Below are 27,552 nucleotides of genomic sequence, written 5' to 3'. Positions count from 1 at the left end.
GTTGAACTGACTTTGGGCTCTGGGCAGTTCTTGGAGAGATGTCCGTACTTGTCGCAGTTTCTACACTGGACGCTCTTGTTAGTGTAATATCGGTTTGGCAACCGCTGTCCCGTTAGCCTCGCCCCCTTGTCTTTGTTAAAGATCCCAGCCTGAAACACACACAGTTGATACTCTCATTATTTATTTATAATTTGTACAGACGAATCATTAAATCTTAGAATTGTATTTCCGACTCATTGTGACAAAAATAACTTATAATATACAATACAATCTCTAATACAAATTCATTTTAGAAATCACAGATTACGCCTTACATATTACTTTGGCTGTTTTCCAAAAAATGGACAGTTCTAATTAACTAAACATTTGAACCGTGCACTATTCTAAGAATGCGTTTTGGCTCAACACGTCTGCCTTTAATTCACAGAAGGTTGGTAGTAAATGGATGCCATTTAGACCACCAGTCCAACTAAGTTGTAAAAAGACATCAAACGAAAAGGAGCCAAATGTCAAAATATATAATATATGGTTAAGATAATGATGTCCTCTTACCTCCCTATCCTTTGCAGAAACCAACCAGCTGGCATCCTCTTCAGCATCTGGTAGAATAGAAAAAATATTTACAACAAGTTCACTTTTAATTTGAACTCTATACACATTTGGTTATTTTGATTGGCAAAAGGCACCTATCTTGAAAACCATAGATCATAAAAATACAACAGTGTGATCAATGGGAAGAGTTTGAAATGATAAAAGGGTTAAAGGTAAGGATCAAGACGCCTTTCTTTATTTAAATTCAAAAGAACCCATGATTAAACACAAATGTATTGTTGAAAATATCGGTTAATGGCAGCATAAATATTCTCTTCTAACTCAATACGACAAGATAATGAACCATAGCTAACACATTCTAGACAATATCCAACCCTATTAAGAACTCTAAACCCTGAGGAGCAGGTTTAGTTTCCTGTAAGAGAAGGACATGCACACACACATAAACTGACACAGTGGCAGCCCAGCACATCTGTATGAGAGTGGCACTAACAGTGCCCTGAGGGACACCCCTGTACTCTCCTCAAGCCCACAGAACTGTAACTGACATCCAGAAATCGTAACGTACACACAAACACACACAGAGAAACACACAGACACATGTACTCAGCATAAATTATGTGCTGATAGCAATGACCCACACAGACTCGCATGCTTTCACAAACACATACAGACACACCCACCCATCGACCCCCACGATTAGCTGGTTGACAGTCTTTAGCCTTTGGACAAACATACAGCCTTGAGCCATAATCAAATATTACAGTCTCCTTTCCACCTCTCTCTCTTTCTCTGTTTTGCAGAGTCTCTCTATCTGCCACCTTATCGCAATTCAGCTCAGCCCTCCTTACTTTGCTTTCTCTCTCTCTCTCCCTCTCCTTGTTTTCTACCTCTCTTTCCCGCCTCTCCTCCCCGGGTGTGCTTCTGCAGAGGGAGGTTATCACCTCTCTTCCCCCCGTCAAACAAATTAAAATGGCTGCTGTTTGGATGGGGCTTCTTTCTGCCACGACCTTGATCCTCAAAAAACAAACACACAACACCCTTGCAAGCAACGCTTTAAAGATTAGAGCAAAAGATTGTGACCCTAAAATGGATGATTCTAAAATGTTGACATCAATTTAAAGTAATTTGCACTCTGGGTTAATTTGGGCAGAAAATACACCCACCAGCTACCATACACTGTGTACAAGCCAACACAAAGCATATCCTGTTCTTAAAAGATGCTCCTGTCTTATATATGAAAAGAAAATGCTTCCGTTACATAACTGAAGCATTTCCAAGGAAGAAAAATGTGGGTCAAAAGTGAAAAACAGTTGTTAAAATAAAACAGAATTAGTTATTACCTAGTAAATATGATTATTTATATTTCACTTTAAGATCTCGTCAATAAATGTCAAATAATTAAAAAAATGTCCACTTCAATTTTACAAAGCCCGCGGTGATGTATTTAAATGCCAAATATATTTTATAAAACAAAGAAAAGCAGTAAATCCACACATGAGTGAAGCTGGAACAGGCAATTTTGGGCACTATCCTTGAAAAATAATTTAAATTATGATGATATTGACTGCATGTTGTCAGCTTAGGATCAGTGGACCACCGTTTGCTATCTACCTACCTCAAATACCGTGAACAGACTGGGGGGCCTCTGTGACGTGTGTGTGTGTGTGTGTGTGTGTGTGTTACTGAAAGCATTCATGTACTTGTAGTAAGTGTAACACAACAACTAGCATCCACTCAACGGGCAGCTTGTTGAAAAAAGGCAGGGGTGATGGTGTGTATGTGTGAGTAGAAGTTTGTCTAAGAGTGTGTGTGTGTGTGTGTGTGTGTGTGTGTGTGTGCGCGCTTGTGTGAGTAGGCGTTAGTGACTCAACGAAAGTCATTCCCAAAGCGTCTCCCAGGGGGACTCCCCAAATAAAGAGCAGGAAGCTTTCCCTTAATCTAAGGGCCCCCCATCTCACCAACACACACACGGATAAAGGTTGAAGCTCTTTGTCACGGCCGAGGAATCAAACACATGGGTTGGGGGGGTAAGGAAAAGAGGAGAGGGTGGGTGGGGGTCTGTTGTCTGTACACTTGGTGAAAATATGCTAATCAGCCTTGAGGCCCTGCTCAAAACCAAACTATGAGAGCTGCTTGCTTCATCTTGGCCGAACTGATCTGAAGGAGTCAGGAGCTGAATAAGCAGATGGCAGCGCCTTCACCAAGCAGCTGAACGGACGCGGGAGAGAGGCCTCAGCCTTGTCCACTGTAGCAATTTCAACTGATCTAGTGGCTATCCATTTTTTACAGCGTTTCGAAAGACCAATAAATCCTACAAAAAAGAAAAGTGATGCTTCAGTAGGGATCTGAGGATAACCAGGATCCAGAGTCTTGTAAGATCTCCACATGTTTTCAAACAATCATCAGAAAATATGATTGAGAAAACGTTCCTTAGCATGTCAATTTACACACAACTTCTGCGGGTTCCACTGATTTTTATTCTCCGGGACAAGTTGTACATTATCACATCAATCCGTCATCAAGGGAAATTCGACACAATGGCATGGAAGAGGGGGAGACGGAGAAACAGAGGGAGGGAAGGATCAGGGGAAAGAAGGCGACAGATGCTACCTGTCTGTCTCATAGGTACCCTGATTACTAGAAGATGAGGAGGAGAGGGGAGGAGGCTGCGTGCCAGTTCATCAGAGCCGGTAGAACAGAACAAAACAGTGTGAGAGAGAGAGAGTGAGTGAGTGAGTGAGTGAGTGAGTGAGTGAGTGAGTGAGTGAGTGAGTGAGTGAGTGAGTGAGTGAGTGAGTGAGTGAGTGAGTGAGTGAGTGAGTAAGTGAGTGAGTCTCTCCCTTCTACCAGTGAGAACAGACAAGAAGTGTAGGTGGCGCTAATGAACCATGAACACCCAGCTCTCCTGGGGTGACACACACACACAGAATATAGGGGATCACGAGCAGCATCATTCTGCCAGGACGTCCAGGCAGGGTGGTTTAAGTCTGATAACCCAGGGATGAGAGTGGGAACGACACATTCCAATTCTTCTATGTGGTCTGTCCTGACAATCACCCATAACTGTGACCATATTTCCTGTGACTGTTTGCGTGCGTGCATGCGTGCGTGCGAGTCTGTGTCTATATGCGTGTGTCTGTAAGCTGCTTTCTCCTCTGTCCCAGCAACATCAAAGTCAGGCCTGCCTTGCCCCTACCCCTCTTCCCCTGTCCCGACACTTAAACAGGCATCACAAACCAGTCTGCCCATTGTACCACACTCTTGACCAGGCCCATTAACACACCAACCAGTGCACGCACCCACACACACACACCGTCACAAAATAGGAGTGAAAGAAAAGGCCTTGCCCCCCAAATGGAGGTTATGTTTGATACTGAAGCGACAGGGTTGGATTAGCAACACTATACATGACAATGGTGAAGGGTGGGCGGGAGTGTGCAGGCTGTGTATGTGTGTGTGTCGGTGTGTGTGCGCACCAAAAAAGTGCTTCCTTTGTGACATCACCCTTGCCCTGCAGCCTTGCCCTCTGCGAGGTTAAACATACCAAAAGGTTGGCCTAGTCAGACACACACACGCACACAAACCCGTAGCTTTTCTACGCCTCTTTTGTGTGACAGAAAAGTCTGGCCGAGGGTGTAAAACACAATAGCAAAGAGAGCAGGAGAACAAGTCAGATGAACAAGAACAGTGAGAGGAAGAGAGAGGGGTGGGGGTGAGGTGGAGAGGAGGGTGAGGATGCATTGGTATGGGCCATGGAGCACATTACAACACAACAAAAGAGGAGCTGTCTGAATATCAAGCCCACCGGACAGCAAAGAGCATTCAGGTAGAGGCGTGTTTGAGGGAAAAAGGAGGAAAGCAGAGGACTTGGGCAAATTAGGAAGTGAAGATGAAATGATAAGCAGAGCAAGAAGGAGATAGACACTGTGTGCAGAAATTTGCCCTGCTGCGAATAGGCCAATAGCTTAAAATACCTATTATAGATGAAAGCTTCAGATTTCATTTGGCTTAAATACATTCACGTTTCTGTGCCCATCTCAACCTATACCTCAGTTAGAGTGATATAGGTGAGAGTCAAATTAAAAATATTCTCAAACTGTGTCAAAGAGGTCTTCATTTACTTAAGCTATAACTTTATTTACTTCAGGGGTAGAAAGGTTGTCAACTAATCGAAAGATGGGTGGTTTGATCAGTGCATGTGTTGAAGTGTCCTTGGGCTAGATACTGAAGTCAAAATGGTCCCAATGGCTGAGCCTGTGCGCATGCGAGGGGTATTTACCCCTGTTGAGATGACACCTCGTATGGATGTCTCTTCCACCAGTGTTTGAATTTATGTGTGAAAGCTTGTGTTGAACCAACAGATGGAGAGGGATTTATGTTTAGGACTAGATCACAGGATGTTTGTGTGAATATGTATGAATATATGGAATTACATTTCACTAACCCTAACATTAATTTTTCCAGTTCAAAATCAGATCTGAAGCTGGGACGCGACAAGGACCTGACTGGACTGAACCCAACTAGTACTTGACAAATGCATGTCTCAAACCAATATTCTTTTTAATACTTGACAAATCTTTGCTTGCCACACTATTGCAAATCATTGGCTAACCTGTCTCTTTCCCATAACCACTTGACATAATGTGTATGCAACTACTGAATGTTGTCGCAACACATGGCAACCAATGGACCAACACCATTTCATTTTGGTTTATTTAGTTGATAATACAAGGAAGAGAATAATCAATAACATAATGTCAAAAAACAAGTACTGAACCTGGGCAAGATAGTCACAAAGAGATAACAATTCTCAATATATGACGATTGAAAATGGTGTATACCCATCCGACCAGACTACAACTGGTTAGGTAGAAGAACTCTTTCTGGCCAAAGTGCTTCGTGATGCTAGAAGTCAACCTTGATAACTGTTTGACAACTTTTATGACATTAACCTTAACATATCAGACTGGCATGTATATTCAGTCAATCTCCAAAATGATAAACATGTTTTATGGTCAGAGTTTTAGCGAGTGCAGCTGGGTAAAAAATGGGAAAAGCAAACAGATGCCATCACCCTGGTCCCTGTTGAATCTGCTTCGTGTTTGACCATCTCATATTCCATCGCAACTCGTCTCTGATTATCCATCCCCCGCCTGACAAGCCGAGTGTTCACCCCCTGCCAGCTCATGCCACCTCCTCCCCTCCTTCCTGCCCCCGTCCACACCATGTTGGCAGCCAGGGCAGGGCAGGTGGCCAAACCTGTCAGTCAAAGCACCGTCGCCACGCGGCAATACCACAGACACCAATTACCACACAGCAGGGGCGCGGCCTGGCAACCGCATGGCAACCACATGGTCCAATCAGGGTACACAACAACAGGGACCAGAGAAGGCCAAAAAAAGCGAGTGTGTATGTCTGTGTTTGTGTGTGTTGTAGTGTGCGGGTGTACTGCGGTTTCATATACAAGTTATCAAAAATTTGTTCTATTTAGTTGAGATTTTAAGTTTGAATGCAAAATATATTTCCCCCTTAATGTTGATAATCCCAGCGGTTCTTATTAGAGCACGGACTCCTGATTCACCAAATCATGCTTCTATTTTTCAAAAAGAGGCTAAATCCAAATTTGACTAATTTAATTAACCAGAACATGCTGATGATGTTTTCTGCCTACAACCAATCACAGCAAAACAAAAAGCTCCTTTAATAGTTCCATTTTATTTAACATTTATTCTCCTCCATCTACCTAGGCCAGAAGGACCCAGGAACTTTCATTTTGATATATCGATCAAATAATGACATAGTATCTGTCTTTTGTCTTTAAAGGGATGCTTTAACTGACATTGTATCGTAAAATATATATATTTAGATTAAAAGAATAACTTGAATATAAAGCCTCCGTTTTGGAATGGATATTACCTAGATTCACAAAACTTATATATTCTAAAACTTGTATAAAATCCTTTTCGAATCTGTATGACTTGCACAGCGTCATTGAAAGTAAAATGTAATCATTACCCAGTTCAGGTTTCTGAATCATGAGGATTTGTTAGGTTTCTTTTTGTCAGTAAATGTATTATCTTTACAAATGTTGGTGCAATAAATGTGCAACATTTGTTTCATTCAATTTATTGTTCCTAATGGTGGAGAAGGTCAGTCTCTACAGTACAACGACAGGGAAGTGTAGTCAACAAGTGTTTTTAGGCTAAACTCATACCTGTGTTTGGAAGCACCTTAAGTAATGCTGATAAACTGACCACATTATTTAGTGCCTTTGTCTTTGGCGGCGAAACACACCAGCACGTAGCGTCTGTAAGGGGCAAATATATTTTAATAAAACCAGTGAGTTGCAACCTCAATTTCATTTTGATGAATTTCCTCCTGCGGGAGTGAACCAGGCAGTGGGCGGGAGGGCGGAAAGACGGGAGAGGGAAGTGGGGTGATGGGGGCTGGGAGGCAGATAGAATTTTCATGATTGTTATTTTTGTTATTATACAGCGAGAGAAAGGGGGGTGGGAAGGGGGAGATAAACGGCGTTGGTTAATCTGAGGCATTTTGTGGAGCGCTCCATTATCGGGCAGGTTGGGCATGTCGAGGGGGTTATTTTTCTGAGGGATCTTTGGCCCCGGTAATTAAGCTCCATTCAGCAGGCCCTGTTCCCCAAATTAAAAATTTGTCATTAAGTGGAATTTACCATAATGCCTTTTTATCTTCCGGCGCTCCAGCATCCGCGCATTGCATGTGTGTGGTTGTGTGTGTGTGGAGGGTAGAGGTGAAAGGGAGGGGGCAACCAATAAGAGGTTACACTGTGGTCACACGCACATACAAACACACACATGAATGCTCATGCACACAATTGCACGCAAACACACGCACAGAGGAGAAAGGGCAAATTGAAAACTGAAATAATCCTGGACAGCAGCGCAGGATTGCATGAGCAAACACAACACACACACCCTTCAATCCTTCAAATCCACAGCCTATGGGGTAATTAAATAATGGTGCTTTAAAGTTTTAATTTAGATTTGGCTTTTTCCTTCCTCATCCTACTGTATGCCACACTCACACGCACACACTCAGACACATACACACACCAGACCCAAAACAGCCAGTCACAGTGGGTTATAGACTTCATCCAGCGAGATAGCCCACGATGGGCAGGGTACATTGGAGAGTAAATGATTGAAGAGCAGAATCTCTGTCTCTATAGGCTTTATAAAACAATACAATTATTAGTCTTTAATTAGAGCAGCCCCTCTGTGGGACAGGGGACAGACAAAGAACAATAGAGGATTAGAATTGGGCTCCTAATATGGTTCTTTTATCACTTCATTCAAATACAGTTTCTAAATACATCCAGCTGTCTTTTTCACCTGGTTAGTGGTAGATTTGGAAGAAAATGGGGACGAAACATTATTAAAGGGCTGCAAAAAGAATGGAAAGGTTTAAGGCTTTCACTATGAACTGCAATGTCTCCAGTGAGAGTCAAGCAGAGACCTTCTTGCATGACATTTCAAATCTATCTCCCTTAATTTCCTGTTATTGCCCCACTGTGAATTCTATGAAAGAGAACATAAAATGCCTTAAAAACACTTTTATTAAATTAATGTCTATACATTTCTATTTAAGATTACAAGATGTCCACTACTCTACACACTGACTGTTTGCTTAAGACAACTGACAATAAAAACACTAAATCTCCACATCTCTCTGAATGCCATCAGAGAGTTAAGGTGGGGAAATAAGACCCTAAATGAACAGAGGGGGGGGCTTGGGGAAGAAGAGGAAGAGCAGTGCATGAGGAGGTAGGAAAGGAAGGGGGGGTGGACAGATGGCAGAGGTTATGCCTGGCTGAAAGGGGCAAGACGGGAGGAGGCTGTTCGGGCGTTCAGGGTCTGTGTGTGTGTGTGTATGTGTGTGTGTGTGTGTGTGTCTGTTATCGAAGGACACACCGCACTTTACCCCCACTTTTCCACAAGCAGAGCTCATCCTTAAGAAATCCATTCATCTCCCCTCAGGGTCCTCTTTCTCCCCCTTTTTCCTTGATTTATTTTGCTCAAATTCCCATGATTCCTTGTTTGTAGATGTCACAGAAGCATCAAATCCATTTTAATAAACATCTGACAGACTTTTCCTTTACTATCAAATCCAGTTGTTGTCTCATTTGATTTAATATTGGCTGGAGATCGTATTCACTCATAAACTAAAATAATAAGGTCCTTCTGCATTTGATTGACAGATAAAAACCTGGATAAGGTAAACTACAGATAGAGCCGAACAACAACATGCTGTCAAAATCTGTTCAAAATACAGCAGAAGGAGGAGTGGCAGAATGGTAAGGGGAGAGAGATAGGGGGTCTTATTTACTGTCGTTTAATTTGCTCCCCTCTGCCTCGTCCATCCCTTGGTTTTTCTGACAGGTAATAAAAACAGGAGCTTTCCTGACAAGCCCATTTGAATTTGGATTGAATAATATAACTGTAGGGTTTCCCACATAACGCTCTGTCCAAGCGTGCAACGGTGCACAGACAGTCTGCCTGCCAGGGAGTGAATTTTATGTGTGTGTGTGTGTGTGTGTGTGTGTGTGTGTGTGTGTGTGTGTGTGTGTGTGTGTGTGTGTGTGTGTGTGTGTCTGCACATATGCATGTACACACAGGTTCTTACGTCATGGTAGTTAATGCAACTATCAAAATGAATTCCTGCAACTAGCCACTACGCCACTCCCATATTGCAAACTCCATATATCTGCCTGACCTCTGTTTCTCCTAACCCCTTTCTTCCCCCTCTCTTTTATTCCCTCTTCCTGCTACTCCCGAAGATCCCTTCATCCCACCTCCTCCTCTTGTCTTACCTCATCCACCACTCGCCCTCCCTCCCTCTCGCCGCCTCCTCCTGCTGCTGCTGCTCTCGGTAGCTGTTGAAATCCCATTCCCCGTGGGGCAGGCTAAATTGAATTGGCGTGTTTATATGAACAACAGGGCCGTTGCTTTAATATACCTTAGAGTTTATGCCTAATGCCTCCCTGCTAATACCGCTGGAGCTCACCGCCCTCACTCAACACACGCCGCCTTTATGGAAGTCATAAAAGAGACAGAATAGCGAGCGGGAGAAAGAGAGAATAGGTGAGAGGCCTGTTAATGATCTGTTTTATCTCATCCTACAGTATCCCCTGCGCACGCACACACACACACACACACACACACACACACACACACACACACACACACACACACACACACACACACACACACACACACACACACACACACACACACACACACACACACACACACACACACACACACACACACACACACACACACACACACACACACACACACACACACACACACACACACCAATGTGGAGTGTGAATGAAAAGAAAGGAGGAAAGACAGAAAGGGTGGAAGATTTTTTTAGATTAGTGAGTAATGCTGAATAAATATCTGGAGATTTGGTTGAGGGGGTCGGTCATGCTCGTCGACTTGCAAACATCCTCCATTTTCTCTCTGTCTCCCCACTTCTTTCTTCCCTTTCTTTCTCTCGCCTGTCCCCTTTCTCTTCTGACCCAGTGTCAACCTACAAAAGGGCTGCAGTACAAAGGAGAGAACCAGGCCTGAGACACTCAACCCAATTACTATTGATCAGTCTGCACTCAGAGGAGAAAATGTGCTCACCTGCGCGCGCACACACACCCACACCCACACACACAAATCTGGCTGGAAACAGAAAGTCCTGTAAGGTCAGGAATGGTTATTTGCTACACTGACCACTCAGGACTTTTTGTGTTGTAAAAATCCCAGTAGGTACAAATTGTGTTGATAAATATACATGACAGCGTTAAACCATTTAGGTTTGTTCTGGTCAATGTGCGTTGTTACTTGTGAGTGACACAGCTTAACACATTTAGACCAAAAGGGTTGAGAAACCATGAAGGCAAACCCAGAGATGAAGAAAGTAAAAATACACATCTGAAAGCGGTATATTTGTGGTAAGTTGGGAAAAAATGTTTTTCCAATTTAACATCAAGACTTAATATTAGCAAATAAAAATAAAACCCTTTCTATTTTCCACCATATTTATTAAAATAACCTTCTTGTACAATCGGATTAGGATTTGCTATTAAACAAATCATATTTTAGAAAAAAGTCAGAGAGATAATGAACCTAGTTTAAGCAAAATCCTTCATTTAGACAGATGTTTAAAGACAATTACATTTGAGCTTTTCTTCAACAACTGAATAATGCCTTGAATCTTGCTCTTTATAATTATCTCTTATAGGTTTCAAATCAATACTTACAGAAACGTGAAAACTTGCATTAGATTTAACATTGGTATTTTTATTTCAACCAGTTGGAATACAATTAAATAATAAATGCTTCTTAAATTGAATATCTGATTTTAATTTTTACTACACTAACTTTGTCAAAATGTAATTCAATTCTGGCAAGACCGTTTTTAAATCTTGTTTAAAAAACAGAAATCGAATTAAAGTGCATAAGAGGTGCTGTAGGGGACCCTGATCCAAAGGAGGAAAAAAAGCTAAGTCATTATGTTAAGACTGCATAGAAACCAAATGCTATTTCTATTTGAGGAACCCTGATCAAAACCTTTCAAAGTTAGCAAAGCCCTCCTCGTAGGTGTGGGCGCACACTCTCACAAATGCATAAAACAGGCTCACATTAAGGGTGCGATGAACTTCGCTTGTTGTCTGGAAGCAAGCGCCGAAATATCAATGACTAAACTCCCCAACGAGTTAGTAACTATCTCCTTTCGCTCTGATTTTATCCTCAATAATTAATTTTCTCTCCCAACACCGACTTCAGTTTTATCGGTCGCTCGGCGCGAGGATCTCAGCATTCCATTTAACCATAATCCCTCGGATAAAGGGGCGGCCTAGGTGTGCTAATGCACAGGCATGCGTGCACAAAAGAGCACACACACGAGCCAGGATTTAAACTTCATTCAAAGACACATAATGTTATAAACTAGGGACACATAGAGGTCACCCCCGCAAGACACCCTATAATACTAAAGTTGGGGCATTTTTCCGACAAAGGAAAATTACACTACTGATAATCATTGTCTTTCACATTCAGACAAATTAAGAAAGTGTAAATATGCAGAATGAGCACACAGTAGTTCCGGTCAGATTTGACACCTCTCAAACAGATCCCAGATATGCTCTGGATTATCTCAGGAAAGCCTATGGCAGGAATCCTGAGCCTGCAGGCCCGGCATAGCAACAGCCACGTAACCAGGGCTTGGTGTTGTTGTATCGAAGGATGGTTGGAAATGGGAGTGGAGGAATAAAGAGATGGGATGGATGAAGGGAGGGAGGGGTGGAGCTGAAGGGGTCGGGGAAGAAAGGTGGAGTATGGATGTAGCTGATGTAAAATTTCGGAGACAAACTTCTACTGTGGTCGCCATAGAAGAATTGACTATAAATTAACTTCAGCTTATATCGCATTGATCACACAAATGTATCCTTTAATGAAATTTTGAATTGTGTTGGACACAGGCTACATCTTATCATTTGTGGGGTTGTGACAGTCTACGGCCATTTAAAGGCTTCTTAACACTCTATATTTTAGCCTTCCCAGTTACTACTCAAGCAATGCACCAACAAACAAAGATGTGTGTAAATAGTTAGCAAAATAATAAAATGGCCCCAATCATAATGTGTCTGATTCACCTGGCAATTTATGAAGACACTATCAATCTGTTTTTTGAAGATGATTTGATTGTTTTGACGATACAGACCTTTTGCTTTCACAGCTCTTTTATCTATCGTTACGTTTTGGCATTTGCCTCCCATTAGAACTACCTAAGTCTTAAGTGTGTTCCAGCCAACACTTAAATACAGGTATTTAAGGGCCTATTAACTGGCAACTCTTGGTTCCTAATAGGACTCCTAATGGGACTCCTAATTAGTGCTTTATTGAAGGCAGGTATGATGGAAAGGTCAAGCAGTTAAGCTTTAACATGTTGTAAACACATAAAGTGTATCAATATATATAGCAATTACCGAAAGTAGATAAAAGAATACAATAAAAACACCAACGAAAGAAAAGGAAAGATGAACGGAAAGTTAGAAGAGAGGTAGAGAGAGAAACGAGGAGGAGGGAAGGGCTCGATTGACTGAAATATGTTGAGTGCCAGCGAGGCCAGACCTGGCCCAGCTGGTCTCTGTCTGACGTGAGCCTTAATTAAGAGACATGGGGAGAAGCCTTGGATCGGCCACATACACACTGCCATGAGCCTCTGGAGAGGAAACTGCTAAACAGGCACACTTGTGTATCTGTGTGGTATACTGCCAGCGCACGCGCACACGCATGCACACCCCCCCCCCCCCCCCCCCCCTCTGGGACCTTGTGAATAACATTGCCCAGCTATTAATAGGCAACCCTTTGCATACCGTAGCAATTTTACTAACCCCAAATGTGTGCATTTCTGTGTTTTGGGTTCTTCCTCTTATCCTGTTGACTGTTTAACTGAACTTCTGATTCCAAAACAGCTCTGCTAGTGCCGATGCCCGCAGAAGAAGTGGGGCGATGAAAAAGGGGGAAAAGAACGAGCCGAGGGGAGAGGGGGTGATTTTGTGGATCTGTGACTGCCTTCGCTGACTTACCTCACTCACCCCTTTTCCTCATCCCAAAAACCTTTTAATATTAATACATATCCCTCCACACCCTTCCCCTTCTCAACCCCCCCCAAATATCACCACCCTAGGCTACCAGTTAATAAAGCCCTCTTGACGACCCCTCCCAGCCCCAGAAACCAAGGAAAGACAATAAGGGGAAAGTTCTCCGGCCAAATAAAGGAAAATAAATTAATAAAGTCCCATGGGACCTCCCTCTGTCCCACTGTCACCCCCCATAATAATTTGATTTCCTATTAAGTGATTGCTTAATTATAATGATTATTATTGGTAATTGTAATTGACATTTTTTTTCTCCGCTAGTTTCTGTCCCTTCCCTCCCGCCCTTCTTTTCAGGTCAGGTGAAAATGCACAAGGGAACAAAAAAGACGACGAAGAGGTGGCGTAATTCAGGCCAAACTGAATGGCGCTTGACAATGGGACAAATAAAATACTATTATAGTCCCACACTGCGCTGTCCGCCAGAACATAGCAAGTGGGATTAAGGTGTCGAGGCTTAGAAGTTTTATTTAATCGTACATGAGTGTCTCAGCATGTGTGTGTGTGTGTATTTGTCTAGAAGTCTTTTCCTGTAGCTTCAGGGCACAATGTCTGTTGCAGGTCTCTTTAGAGCAGAGATTCTTGCTCTCGGTGGGATATTCTGGTTAAATAAAGGTTAAAAAAAGAAGACTTTGATTCCCTATGCCATCACCCCCTCCACACACACGCACACACACATTAAACTACAGTAGGGACCCTCTGGTCTCCAGTTTATTACCCTTTCCTTCAGGCTACAGTTACTGAGAACAGGAGGTTGTGTGTTTTTGCTTTAAAAAAAAAGAAGAAATATTGCGTTCATTGTGACACCTTCGGCAGTTACTTTGGCGTTTAAAATCACAGGAATAAAAAACACAGCTTCACATAAAAACCGTACAGTGTTGAAAACGATTTCATTTTATGTCACATTCTTTTCTCTATTCGGAACTAAAGACGGTGAAACTTCGTTCCAGTGGGCCACGGCACGGTTATTGGGCTCACCTCAGGCGTGGTGAGGCTGACACCGGCTCACACAGACACACATTTTTGTCTGTAGATGCACACATCTTCACACTCCAACACACAACGTCCAACCTGGCATAACACCTTCACTTTCACTCAAAAATATTCTCTCATTTCTGTAATGCAAATATGATTGTTAATATCTTTATTAAGAATGTAACTCATAACAAGATTTGCTGGGAAAAAAAGGCTATTCATCTAGAGACATTTTTTTTTCATTCTGCCTGGCCTGCAGTGCATGTGTCTTACAGTAAGTTTAGCCAAAATGTTTTCTACTAGTTTATATTTAAATGTGGCCTCTATTTCACTCAGAAGAACAAACAGTCACATTAATACAAATGAGCACCTGCAGCTGCCCCCGCAGATGTCTGTGGGTGTTTTTTACTGAAAGTTTCCATGAAAAATAGAGACATTTTCATAGATTATTTTGACAAAGACTACTTTCAGACAGGATGGCTTGTCTCTTCCAGATGCAGATAAATGTTGTATTAAAAAAAAGTCTACATAACAGCATATAAGAAGTACATACTATCGCAGCAGAAGCACAGCTGAAGTGGCAGTATGTCTGCAGTAAATAATAGGAGAATGATCTGATATTAATTCTGCCATGTGAACGAGGTAGAAAAACGTTACAAAAAAACTGCCATAAAGTTAAATTTCTACAATTATGTAAAATACAGATTTCTGCTACATCTCATTCTTCAATTTCACATTTGAACAGAACCAAGGTAAAACAAATATCAATTGAAAATACATAGTTTTATTACAGAATCAATCCACCATAAAACTGTGTCTACTCAATTGGCGTCAACAAAGGCTTCAAACAAACAGATTTAAAATGTGGCCTACATGTCATGAATCTGAAACAGATAAACAGCTGTTTCATTTATCTTGACATACACTAGTGAAACCAGATTAGCAGTTTTTGCATGAAGCCACAGCAGGTCAAGTGTTATCTGAGGTTTGACTGTAAGAACTACGCACACGGACAGCGCCGGATGTCAGCGTCTGCAGACCGATATCCAACCGCGTTAGAGCCACTCTTGAGATCTTGACAGGAGACAAACCGGCCCTGACCGACAGCATCACCGTGGCCGATCCTTTTCAAGGCCTGTCTCATCCACTTTAGCTTACTCACTCTCATCTCTCTCTCCCTGTCTGACGCTGAGCCCGGCGTTTGACCGTCCACACGGATTTCTTTAGAAATGCTGCTTCACATGATTTATGATTTGATTTAAATGCATGCTGCGTCCTTTCTTCTGTTGTTCACTTGTGTTAATTAGCCTCAATTTAAAAGGAAAGCGCTGAGGAAACTATAGGGCCTGGGTCTAAAAGGTAAAGAAGGGATTAAACAGTTGTCAGAATTAAACTGATGGAGGATCTGTTCAGCAATTACATGAACAAGTGGGTCAAAAGTGAAATGAGATGGACTTCTTTTTTCCTTTTTGTTACTTTTGGTGAAGTTGATATTTAGGCGGGTGAAGGTCAATTTAAGGAAACAGTATGAGAGCCTCTTTGTACAAAAGGATATTTTTCGGACAACAGTATGGAAGTAAAATTAATTTAGAAACTAGCACAAAGCAGTTCAATCATCATGATCTGTGTCAGCCTCATGATGAGCATGGTGTACCCTCTCAGAAGGCAAATTACAACGTAGAAGCCAAATTCAGGTTTTATTTTGACTAATATTATTAAACCTCACTCTAGACACGATAATGGACACGACCGCTGACTGAGGGGATTTTAAATATTACAAAGAAACTGAAGGTTTTTTTTACAGATTAAAGTTGTCATGACATTTCAGTGGCTGCCGGCATCAAATGATTGTTCAATCAAATACATTTAAAAAAATGAAAGCATCAGGCTTTCAACTGAATTTCTACAATTATTTTGCATGCGCTAATATTAGGCCTACACAGTAGTCTCATCTAATTTGCATATCCTCTGTAAAAACTGGATAATACAAGTCCAACTATGGCACAGCGATTTCATGGTTTGTGTGTGCGCCTGTTCAAACACACTGTGTGGTAGTGTGGGTGTGGCGTTACACCTCGTGTGGCACTGGGCAGCCAAGATAAGAGCTGATCCTATCCATGCCTCCCTTCTGCAGCGCCCGCCCACCCACAACACACACAGCCACCCATAACACACACAGCCACAGCCACACACACAGCCACACACACACACCCCTAGTGTGGTACTCAACAGGCCATTGTAATTTAATTTAACTATCCCGATGCCCACAATCCATATTTCCCCTTGTATAGTACACTGGCATGTGAGTTAAGATTAAACACACTTCAACGTATACAAAGGCCAACTGAGGTCTATGAGTGCAGGAAGCCACGAGAAAAAGCTTCAGGCCCCAAGCACCCTTACTCATTCCCACACATATGACAGTTCGGAGTGATCACACTCATACTGCTGCTTTTAACACTCAAATTAAAGGCAGTTAAAACCTTGTTTTATACGTAGGTAATCTAGACTGCATGACAAAACTAAAAAGAACAACATAGGAGAGAGAAAACTAGGATTAAGTAAAGGGAGAGGAGAGGAAATGAGCTTACCTTCTTATTCTGTGAGATAGAAAGTTAACCTTTAGTACAAACATAAAAACACACTCCTTTCTCTATAATTCACCTCGACTTTCATTGAAGCACACTCACACATCAACACACACACACACTCTGATGTGATCGGCCACCCCGATAGCGAGCCAGAGCTGCTCTCTAAGCCTCAAACAAAGTTTGGTGTGGAATGACCATGACCGTGGGGACAAAAAAGCGAATGAGAGAACTGGGGGGAGCAACTGAGAAAGAAGGAAAAAAAAGTGTGACCACTGAGTGAAGTTTAACCACTTACAATTCAAGTTTAGCTTCAGCACACCCCGCCTACACCCCGGATTCATTCACGGACATGTACACGCACACCTCTCCGGGTGGGAGAGGCACTGAGCTGGATTTTGGGAAGCCCTGCTTTTTCTCTCTTGTTCCATCTGATTGCTGCTGCATGGCTGCCGGACAGGCAGACGGCCCTTGCTCATCCCCCTTTCTCTACTATCTTTTCTCTTTTCCTTATCCACTGTCCCTACAGATCCACCCACCAACAGCTGCCCCTGTACAGCAGGTGACAGATAGCTCCTGAGGCTGAGTGTGCATCGGCGTGTATGTGTGTCCATGTATTTGATAAAAACCATATGTGATGGAGTGAAAAAAGATTAGATTGTAAAAGTATGCGAACAAGTGACACCATGTAGGAGAGAGTCAGAACGAAAAAGAGGATGAAAGGATTCAATTTCTGTAGGGTTAGAGGGGGAGACTAAGTGTACTGAATGTGATTTGATGGTGATGCTGAGATGGGGTTTAGGCGTACAAATACTATTAGTCACTGCTGTGCAAACCTGTTACTCACACAAATGTGAAAAACTAGCTCGGCTACAGCAGTCAACGCACAATGTGGCACATAAAACCAGAAATCAATTGTCTATTTTTCCAAGAGCCCTCGGTTATAAATATAAAGGTTATTACAGTGATAAGAAATCAACCTAAGGCTGATTGTATCAATGCATTTCTTCAGAAAATAAAAAGAGCATGTGAAACATATTCTCCAGAACATGCTAACAAGAACCTGTTCAGCTACACCAGCTATGAAGAAAAAAATGTAGGAATAATCAAAAGAATATCACCGTTTGTACAACATACTCATTTTCATCATATACTGCTTTTCTCCGTAAGTGCACAATAAATAGATATACTTTACCATTTCGAACCATTAGAAGATCATACATGTGCCAATTAAACTGCAATTTCAAACAACTATCTTCATAGATTAAGCTGTCAATTATTTACATGATTAATCAATCAGTCCACAAAAGATCAAGGGTACAAGGATCTTGTACTTTTTCATTCAAAAGTGCAAACCCAAAGATCTTTAATTTACAAAGATATTAAAAAGAGTAAGGGAAAATAGTCCATAACAACAGCAAACTAATATATAATTATGATCGCGTTTAGTTTTGAGTGTATAAGAGAACAAAGGTTTCAGGGTTGTGGTCAATTCATTGTTGATTTTGGTCTCTGTGGGATTCATGAGAGAAAATATAAAACGTTGTACTTTTGTATTTTCACACTTTTCCAGTGTAAACACACTCAACGCCTGCTAAGGGGTTACTGTGTAGAATCAAATTATCTTGCAGCTCAAGACTATTGAGGCTCGTCCCTCAACTCTTTTCGCCTTAAATTTCTTTTTTTTTATAAACCCTCCCCCGTTCCTCCTACTTTTAGGCCCTTTCAACACCACACTCATGACCCCCCATGTACAGACATGAGGTCAAGCTCCAAAGATCACAGAGAGATGCCAGATGAGAGAGTGAGAGAGAGAGAGAGAGAGAGAGAGAGAGAGAGAGAGAGAAAGACTAAAAATCCTCCTTTCCTCCCAAAAGCAGGCCAAAACCTCAAGCCTTCCCACCAGCTCCAGACCCCCTCCTTTAGCCCAGTTGTGTGTAGAAGAGGCAGTGAGCACTCTTGCAGAAACATCAGCCCAGGGAAATTCAAATGAGAAAGCAACGGTGAGAGATATACAGAGAGAGGGAGAGTGTGTGAGAGAGGGAGCACAATAGTGGGAAAATAGGATAAAAGAACGAGATGGGAGAGAGTTAGGCAGGAGGGAGAAAAAAGGGGGAGCCTGAGCGGTTGCTGAGACTGCAGGTTAAGTTAATGTGTAGATCTGGGGAGATTTGCGAGGAACATTTTTATTCATTTTTTGATTACTCCCATCTCTCCCTTACCTCCCCTCCCTCGTTGTTGTCTCTCCGTTTGTTTGTTTTTGGCATTAGCGTTATGACTGTTGGTATGCGTGTGTATGTACACATGCATAATGATTAGAACTGGAATATTTTATAAACACAAATATTCAAACTTGCACAAACCCTCACGCACATATCAATACATAATGCACATAAACATACTTAAAGATGCATCAGAGAAGTGAGCGACTGGGCGAACAGTGCCAGGAATGCTAACAGCTTACAAACTTGTAAACACGCAGACAGAGATGCTGCACACACACACACACACACACACACACACACACACACACACACACACACACACACACACACACACACACACACACACACACACACACACACACACACACACACACACACACACAAGGTAGGCTAAGTGTTAGGAATGAGCTGGACGGAACAAAATCACTCACTGCCTCCATTCTCTACATATTCAAACGCACAAAAATCATATCAATAAAGTCTGAACAATGAACAACACACCCAGCACAAACAGAACATACACATAGAGAAGGTAGCCTATAAACAAAAGACCTACCTGCACTGCTGTTCGACTCTCCCTCCAGGTTTAGTGAGATGTTCTTGTCTCCATCCTGGTTCCCTGGACCCAGGATCATCCAGTTCTCAAGATCATCAGATGACTCGGACTCAGAATTTGATTCACACTCGCTTGAATCAGACTCTGAGTTGCTGGAGACCACCGTCACCGGGGCACCCAAACTTCTTTTCTGGGTTCCCTAGATGACCAAATAACAACAACCATGTTGATGTCAATACAAAGCTTTAAATTGCACCATTATGGATCTGTAAAAAAAATGGAAACAATATCACCTAATTCTTAATTTGCCTGCATACCAAAAAACCAGCTTGAGTTAAACATTAGGGCAATGCTCTACAACAGCAGCAAGTCATTTTCTAGTATTGCTGCACGCTTCACTGATTGCTCCAGTTCAACAACTTCAACAGAAATCAATCAGCTAGCTGAAACTGGCCACTGGACAGTACCTAGACCAAAATAGCAGCCAGTACTGTGAGTTAAGTATAGGAAACACTAAATAGCCCAAGTGGGAAACATTAACTCAAAAGCATTATGTATGGTGTTATACAATATAACCCTTAGATTTTTCTGATAAAAAACCATGTCTATGTGGTGTGTTTTAGAGTGATTATTTGGCCAAGAAGAAGGGGATACATTGGCCTGCCACTGTTGCTGCTAGATCTCGGACGTCAGTGTGGTGCATACATGTATTTAACATTGAACAGTCACTTCTGTTAGTTTTTGCCCAATCTACCATGGCCATTTCAGGAAAACTCATTGGTCAATTATTATAACAGGATAATTTGTCAGCAGTAATCACAGGATGGGCACATACTTCATTAGGCCTGTGAACAAAGCTGAGAGACAGCATGGGTCAGCTGCACCCTATTCTTTTACCATTTTATCAGAGGTTTAGAGCACAGAAACAGGCTATGGATTTCTCCACATTTAGGGGAAGGTATGCATGGGGCTGTAAGGACCTCTGTATCTGAACGTCTCTCACACTTTGCTCTCTACCTGTTGGGCTGGGGTTGAAGTCTGAAGGCGGTTTAAGCTTTGTCCCTTTAAGGCGCATACGCCTTCATCATCATCAGCAGTGTCACCCTCAGAGATGGAGATGACATCAGGACCGGAGTCAATGACGATGACCTCCTCCAAAAATGATGTTGATGACCTCGGAACGTTAGGGTTAATTTGACCTTTTTGCTGTTTATCAGGTGTCTTGCACTTCTTCTTGAACTTCTTGGGCAAATCAGGTGACGGCGGCCTACTTTTTCCTGTTTTTTCCTGTTCTCCGTCCACATCTACAGTCTTCTCAGGCTCTACCAGCCGCTCGCTGTCCATTTCCTCAGCCTCCTCTCCTGTCTCTTCCACCACCCCGGCATTAGAAGAGTAGTGGAGCTGGCTGTAGAGGCGGAACTCCAGCTCGCTGTTGGCCTCTGACCCCTCAGAGTCCCCTTCATCCTCCAGATAGAGATCATCCTCCAACTCCTTCCGATCCTGGTACATGCAGTACATCTCCTCAATCACACTCAAACCAGACACACATGCATACACCTTACCAACACTCACACCAGGGGAGATGGTGTTCTCAGAGGCTTGCGCTGACTGCAGGATATAAACACATATAGAGGAGTTATTATAGGCATGAAATATCTGTCAGATGATATCACACTGTATTCATTTTGCATCTAGCAATACCAAGTCAGAATATCCAATTAATACATTATTACCAGGATTATTTGTTAATATTTTCCTCTCTAAAAATACCTTATGTGACCTATTATCTATAGCACCGGGGAATAAAATGACACAGGCCAGCATCAATCACAGGATGGGCACATTCTTCAGTCTTGTTATTTAGTCACTTGGGGCTTGTTAACACAGCTGAGGGATTGAGTATGGATTAGCTGCACTTAGTTATTTATTTTGTTATTGTTTTATCAGAGCTTTGGAGCTTGGACCACTTTTAAAAAACATCATCTTTGGCAAAAAAAAAAAAAAAAAGTCCAGCAGTGGCTCAGTCAGTAGGGGCTTGGACTGGGAATCGTAGGGTCGCCGGTTCAAGTCCCCGAACAGACTTGAGAAAATATGGAAAGTGGACTGCTACTTGGAGAGGTCCCAGTTCACCTCCTAGGCCCTGCTGTGGTGCCCTTGAGCAAGGCACCGGACACCTCCAATCCCCCCTCCCCATTGCTCCCCGGGCGCTGCATGAAAGCTGCCCACTGCTCCTTCTAGGATGGGTTAAATGCAGAGGACTAATTTCACTGTGTGTGCTCTGCTGTGTGCATGTATGTGACAAATAAAGAGGGTTTCATCCTCCGATTCTATCTATTCTATACTTAACGATTATGTCAAACATTTTTGAAATTATCTTATCACACTGTTTAAAATAAACTGAGTAGCAAATGTTCCCAATCTCTCTCTCACTCACACACACACACACACACACACACACACACACACACACACACACACACACACACACACACACACACACACACACACACACACACACACACACACACACACACACACACACACGACAGAGAAGGTGCACCGGCCCATTGCTCTGTCCAGTCCTGCGTGTCTGTGCCATGATGGCTGGAGATGATTGGCTCCCAGACCGCACACACGGTAAAAAACGCCACGCTACACAGTCACAAGCCGGCCGCCAGGGATTAAAGGGACAGAAAGAAGAGTCTTACCGCCTGGGGAGGGAGAGCGACAGTTTTTAAGTTTTAGCGTGACCTGGAGCCAACAAATGACAGACTGTGTTTTACAGTGGTGGAATCTAAAGCCCCAGCACAGTCCAGATCCCAAAGCACAGGTGTGTTCCCCTCACTGCCCAATTAAAGCTCTGCATGGGTATACAGACAGTACTTGATTGTTGCATCTGTGTGTGTATTGTATTATGTGTGTTTACTGTCACAGGTTAATGGGACAGTTGAATAAGTCAGAGCCTCTGTAAATGTTAGGTTAATGCTTTTCCTTCTAAGGTGTACGATCACCTTAGCCTTCCTTTCAATGCCTCGCTTTTTGCCCAGAGAAAAGATCAGATGCCACCAATCTGACCTGGGTTAACATCAGAAGAAAAGTAACCCGTGACAGCAATGCCACATTTTTTAGTCTGGTATTGTATGTTGAACAGATTATTCAACATCTGATTACTTTAATAACAAAAAACACCTAATGCATGCAAGTGTGTGTGTGCAAGACTTTAAGGCACAAAACTGATGTACTTCATTTGATTATTTACATGTTATGCTTTTCAACCATTTATCGGTTTAAACTTCACACTTGGTCAGTGTTGTTGTTTTTTAGTACCAATGTAAGTGCAGTGTCGACTGTGAAGTTGTTCAGATGAGCAAGTCTAGCCGCAATACCGGATGCCAAGCAATCGTTAACAATAAAACTGATTCAATAAATACGATTTTGAATATAACGGGGGCGTGTTTAAAAGTAAGCTTTACTCTGAAGTTAATGTTGAAGTATAATACATATTTTACTTTACCCATATGTTGATGTATTTGGTCTGTGTCTGTACTTTGTATATGTAAATAAATGAAAACATTCACTGATTTTAAGGCATAAAGTTGGTTGATGGAATCTCACACTAAGGGTAATGTTAGTGGCACGATGAGGTCCTGAGCACACAAACGAATAAACGTTACATGAATTCAAAACAGATGAAGTGTATGTGCACTGTATCTGAAGATAGCTTTGTGGTCGCTCGACTGGCTACATGCTAAAGAGCTAGCAAGTGAACTGAAACGCATATTAGCTTTGAAGGAAGATGCTGTTATATTATTTACTATAGCTTTACTGAGACAAACAACAGAGACACTCGAAAAACTGTCGCCTAATAAATCACAGTTTCTAGTAACTTCCACATGTCTGCTGTTAACATGTGTCCCTCCTGTCTGCCCACGTGTTTATAAGCAGCACAGTAGCGGGTCGGATGTAAACAAGGCAGCACTTCCGTTACAATCAAGCATTGGAGATCAAAACTGAACAGAAATAAAGTATTCATAATAAACACAGTCACTGTGCCTGTGTTATATTGAAGTCAGTAAGCATTAGCTCACCTTTATCCAACCAAATGGAGAGGTTACAGCAGTCCTGATCCAGCATCCACACAGAGGGAGACAAGCAAACCACTTCCGGGTGTGTCAGAGGAAAATGTGTTGGCCGACCGTAACGTTTCACTGCGTCCTGCTCAACATTTGGGGATAATTGTGGTAATGTTAGAGACTATCGTGAACGATTGTTACAGAAACAAAATATTATATATTTTTAGATTAAGTATACATTTGTGTGTTGCATGTTTTAAGAAATCCAGGCACCAAAGCTTGAAAATCAGTCAGAGCTGCAGCAAGGATTTAAGAAATACTGAGCATGAGTCCAATGACCCCCAGAATAAAATCCTGACTAGAAAAAAGGGTGTGACATGGGCCAAGTAAGTATCCATTGAATTGTGTTGCAGCTTCCAATGAAAGAGAAAATACGCATTCTTTATTAAATTATTTTTTTTTACTTTGCAAGATGGTCAGCACCTGTCAACTGCTTCTTTTTTATTATATGTTATTCTGTTGCATCAACGTGTTTGTCAAAGTAATCTATAAAGCTTTAGAAGACCATAACAAACAATAATGTGTAACTGTAAGTGATAAAGGATAAATTGCACTTCACAGGATTCACATTGTCTAACTTCAAACCAGTTTGTCTCAGTAATATATCTTATATTCTTACATGGAATGTTTCTATGCAATACTTCTACATCAGGATGTCATAATATCCCCATATCGAGATAAGTTGAAATATAATTCCTATATACCCTGATCATTAAAGAAGCATATCGTTTTTGCTGTGCCATGAAGTTATTCTAAAGTCATAGGATTACCGAAACAGCTTTATTGTAAGGATGTTTGGCCCAAATACATGGTTGGTAGAGGCCAGCTGTCACTGCTCTATAAAATCTTTGTATCCAAGTCACCTGAATCTTCAGAAGATAAACTTAAAAGCTGGAGGCTTGATCTACAAGAGGAAATCTCTGAAGAGGAGTGGTCTGAAGTGTGCCTGAAGGCTCAAAAACAAACTATTAACACACAGCTCGAGTTGATACAATACAATTATATTTTAAGAACATATATAACGCCATCAAAACTACATCACTTTAATCCCAATACCCCAGACACATGCTTTAAATGTAACAATGCTAAAGGATCACTCTTTCACTCTTTGTGGGAATGTAATGTTGTCAATAGTTTCTGGAAGGAGGCTCTCAACATGATTAACCAGATAACCAAACTGAAAATCCTTTGTCAGCCAAAGTTGTGCATCCTGGGTATTTATCCAAAAGACTTTGTCTCTACGAAGATTCAGCGTGCACTTATAGAGTTGTGTCTTTTACAAGCTAAGAGGGCAATAGCTATAGAATGGAAAAATGTGAACAAGTGTGAATAAATATATTAAGGATCTGTCATCATGCGTTGCTTTAGAAAAACTTACATACATTACGAAAGGAAAGCTGGCAGTTATTGAAAATATCTGGGGGAGCTTATTCTTCATATTCTTTCAGATTTCTGTCCCGTATCATCTGTATACTGACCTGTGTTTATTTGCATGCCTATTCATTTGATTTTACATATCTGCCACCTAGACTGACTGTCTTATGTATTTGTTATGTTCGTTATATTTGAAAACTTCAATAAAAATATTGCAAAAAAAAAAAAAAAAAGGATGTTTGGCCCACTCTGATCCGATATATTTATCAAGATCTGTGAAGTTAAGGAATTAATTTGGTCCTGGTTCTTTGGACCATATAAATTGAAGTTCACAATCCCTCTTTGCATCATTGGGTTATGTGGTCGTATCTGATGCAAAATCATAACAATATCTGTAGTATTTTTGTTTTATTCGTTGTTGAAAAGGCTTCTATATATATATATATATATATATATATATATATATATATATAAAGACCCAGCCACGCTTCATCTTCAGTGCCCTTGCTGATGGAAGGAGGTTTTCACTCAAAATCTCACGATACATGGCCCCATTCATTCTTTCCTTTACACGGATCAGTCGTCCTGGTCCCTTTGCAGAAAAACAGCCCCAAAGCATGATGTGTCCACCCCCATGCTTCACAGTAGGTATGGTGTTCTTTGGATGCAACTCTGCATTCTTTCTCCTCCAAACACGACGAGTTGAGTTTTTACCAAAAAGTTCTATTTTGGTTTCATCTGACCATATGACATTCTCCCAATCCTCTTCTGGATCATCCAAATGCCCTCTAGCAAACTTCAGACGGGCCTGGACATGTACTGGCTTAAGCAGGGGGACACGACTGGAACTGCAGGATTTAAGTCCCTGGCGGCGTAGTGTGTTACTGATGGTAGCCTCTGTTACTTTGGTCCCAGCTCTCTGCAGGTCATTCACTAGGTCCCCCCGTGTGGTTCTGGGATTTTTGCTCACCGTTCTTGTGATCATTTTGACCCCACGGGGTGAGATCTTGCGTGGAGCCCCAGATCGAGGGAGATTAGCAGTGATCTTGTATGTCTTCCAGTTTCTAATAATTGCTCCCACAGTTGATTTCTTCACACCAAGCTGCTTACCTATTGCAGATTCAGTTTTCCCAGCCTGGTGCAGGTCTACAATTTTGTCTCTGGTCTCCTTTGACAGCTCTTTGGTCTTGGCCATAGTGGAGTTTGGAGTATGATTGTTTGAGGTTGTGGACAGGTGTCTTTTATACGGATAACGAGTTCAAAAAGGTGCCATTAATACAGGTAACGAGTGGAGGACAGAGGAGCCTCTTAAAGAAGAAGTTACAGGTCTGTGAGAGCCAGAAATCTTGCTTGTTTGTAGGTGACCAAATACTTATTTTACAGAGGAATTTACCAATTAATTCTTTAAAAATCCTACAATGTGATTTCCTGGATTTTTTTTTCTCATTCTGTCTCTCATAGTTGAAGTGTACCTATGATGAAAATTACAGGCCTCTCTCATCTTTTTAAATGGGAGAACTTGCACAATTGGTGGCTGACTAAATACTTTTCTGCCCCACTGTATATATCAAGGCTCACTTCTTATAAACCATCATATGAATACATTGGTTTAGGTTTTACAAAAATCTAAAATAAATCTTGTTAGAACTGAAAAGTAAAAAAACAGACATAATGTGTCCTGGTGGACCATGTGTTCATTGGATCCGTGGTCCAGGTTTCTAGACACATTTCCTGTGGGCTCTCTACGCTGCTACTATCTAATAAAATGCTTCAAAAATAGGGGATCTGAAAACCAGTGTTACTCTTGTGCAAAATATTATCCCCTTATTGTTGCACACATTTTATCATGCACACAAGAAAACTCCCCAGAGTACATTTTTGGTAAATGGCACTCTGATTTTAAAATGTTATTATTTAAGACAATGTGTAATTGTAAACTGGGCTGCTTTACTTCAAAGGCATCATATCTCTGTCTGCAGACAAAGGTCCAGCACGGCCCTACACTGTTTTTCACAGAATGGACTATTGTCAGCCTGATGGATGCTAGGCATTTTCCTCACCTTCCTCAATAAGGCACAAATATTAGATATGAAATGTCAGAATGTGTGCATGTATGAGTGACTAGTATGGACCTTCAGGCCTGTGCTATTATTATATGTTGATGGGAATGTAAATCTATATGTAAATGTAATTTAACACACTGGCTATCACCATCAGTCATATTTATAACTCATAGAATACAGCAAAATTATGCCATACTGGCTCTCATGCAGACTGTGAAACATTAAAATCCATCTTTTCCTTCCTTCCATATCATGAGAATAATTGTGAACTCAGTGTATCCAACTATAGGCATTGCCATCATAATAACAGTGAGCGAACAGCGTTATGATAGAGAATCAGAGGGTGAATGCCATCTGATTCAAAAGGTTTCTCCATGCGTGTCAAC

The 27,552-nt window shown here is 41.7% G+C and overlaps 1 protein-coding gene across 1 annotated transcript in view; it reads right to left on the bottom strand.

Annotated features, from left to right (window-relative positions):
* zcchc7 (zinc finger, CCHC domain containing 7) overlaps positions 1–23,814 on the bottom strand; it is a 42,700-nt gene extending 18,886 nt beyond the window's left edge. Inside the window, exons 1-5 of the mRNA XM_063884265.1 lie at positions 23,685–23,814; positions 20,614–21,204; positions 19,597–19,795; positions 553–599; positions 12–149 (exon numbers count right to left, since the gene is read on the bottom strand). Coding sequence (XP_063740335.1) covers positions 12–149; positions 553–599; positions 19,597–19,795; positions 20,614–21,114 — 885 coding nt within the window. The 5' untranslated portion in view covers positions 21,115–21,204; positions 23,685–23,814. The remainder of the gene's footprint in view (positions 1–11; positions 150–552; positions 600–19,596; positions 19,796–20,613; positions 21,205–23,684) is intronic.
* Positions 23,815–27,552: the final 3,738 nt, after the last annotated feature.

This window comes from Eleginops maclovinus, chromosome 5 (assembly GCF_036324505.1).
Source record: "Eleginops maclovinus isolate JMC-PN-2008 ecotype Puerto Natales chromosome 5, JC_Emac_rtc_rv5, whole genome shotgun sequence".
NCBI lineage: Eukaryota > Metazoa > Chordata > Actinopteri > Perciformes > Eleginopidae > Eleginops > Eleginops maclovinus.
Note: the sequence above shows the minus strand (reverse complement) of the source record. Positions and strands in the feature narration are given on the sequence as shown.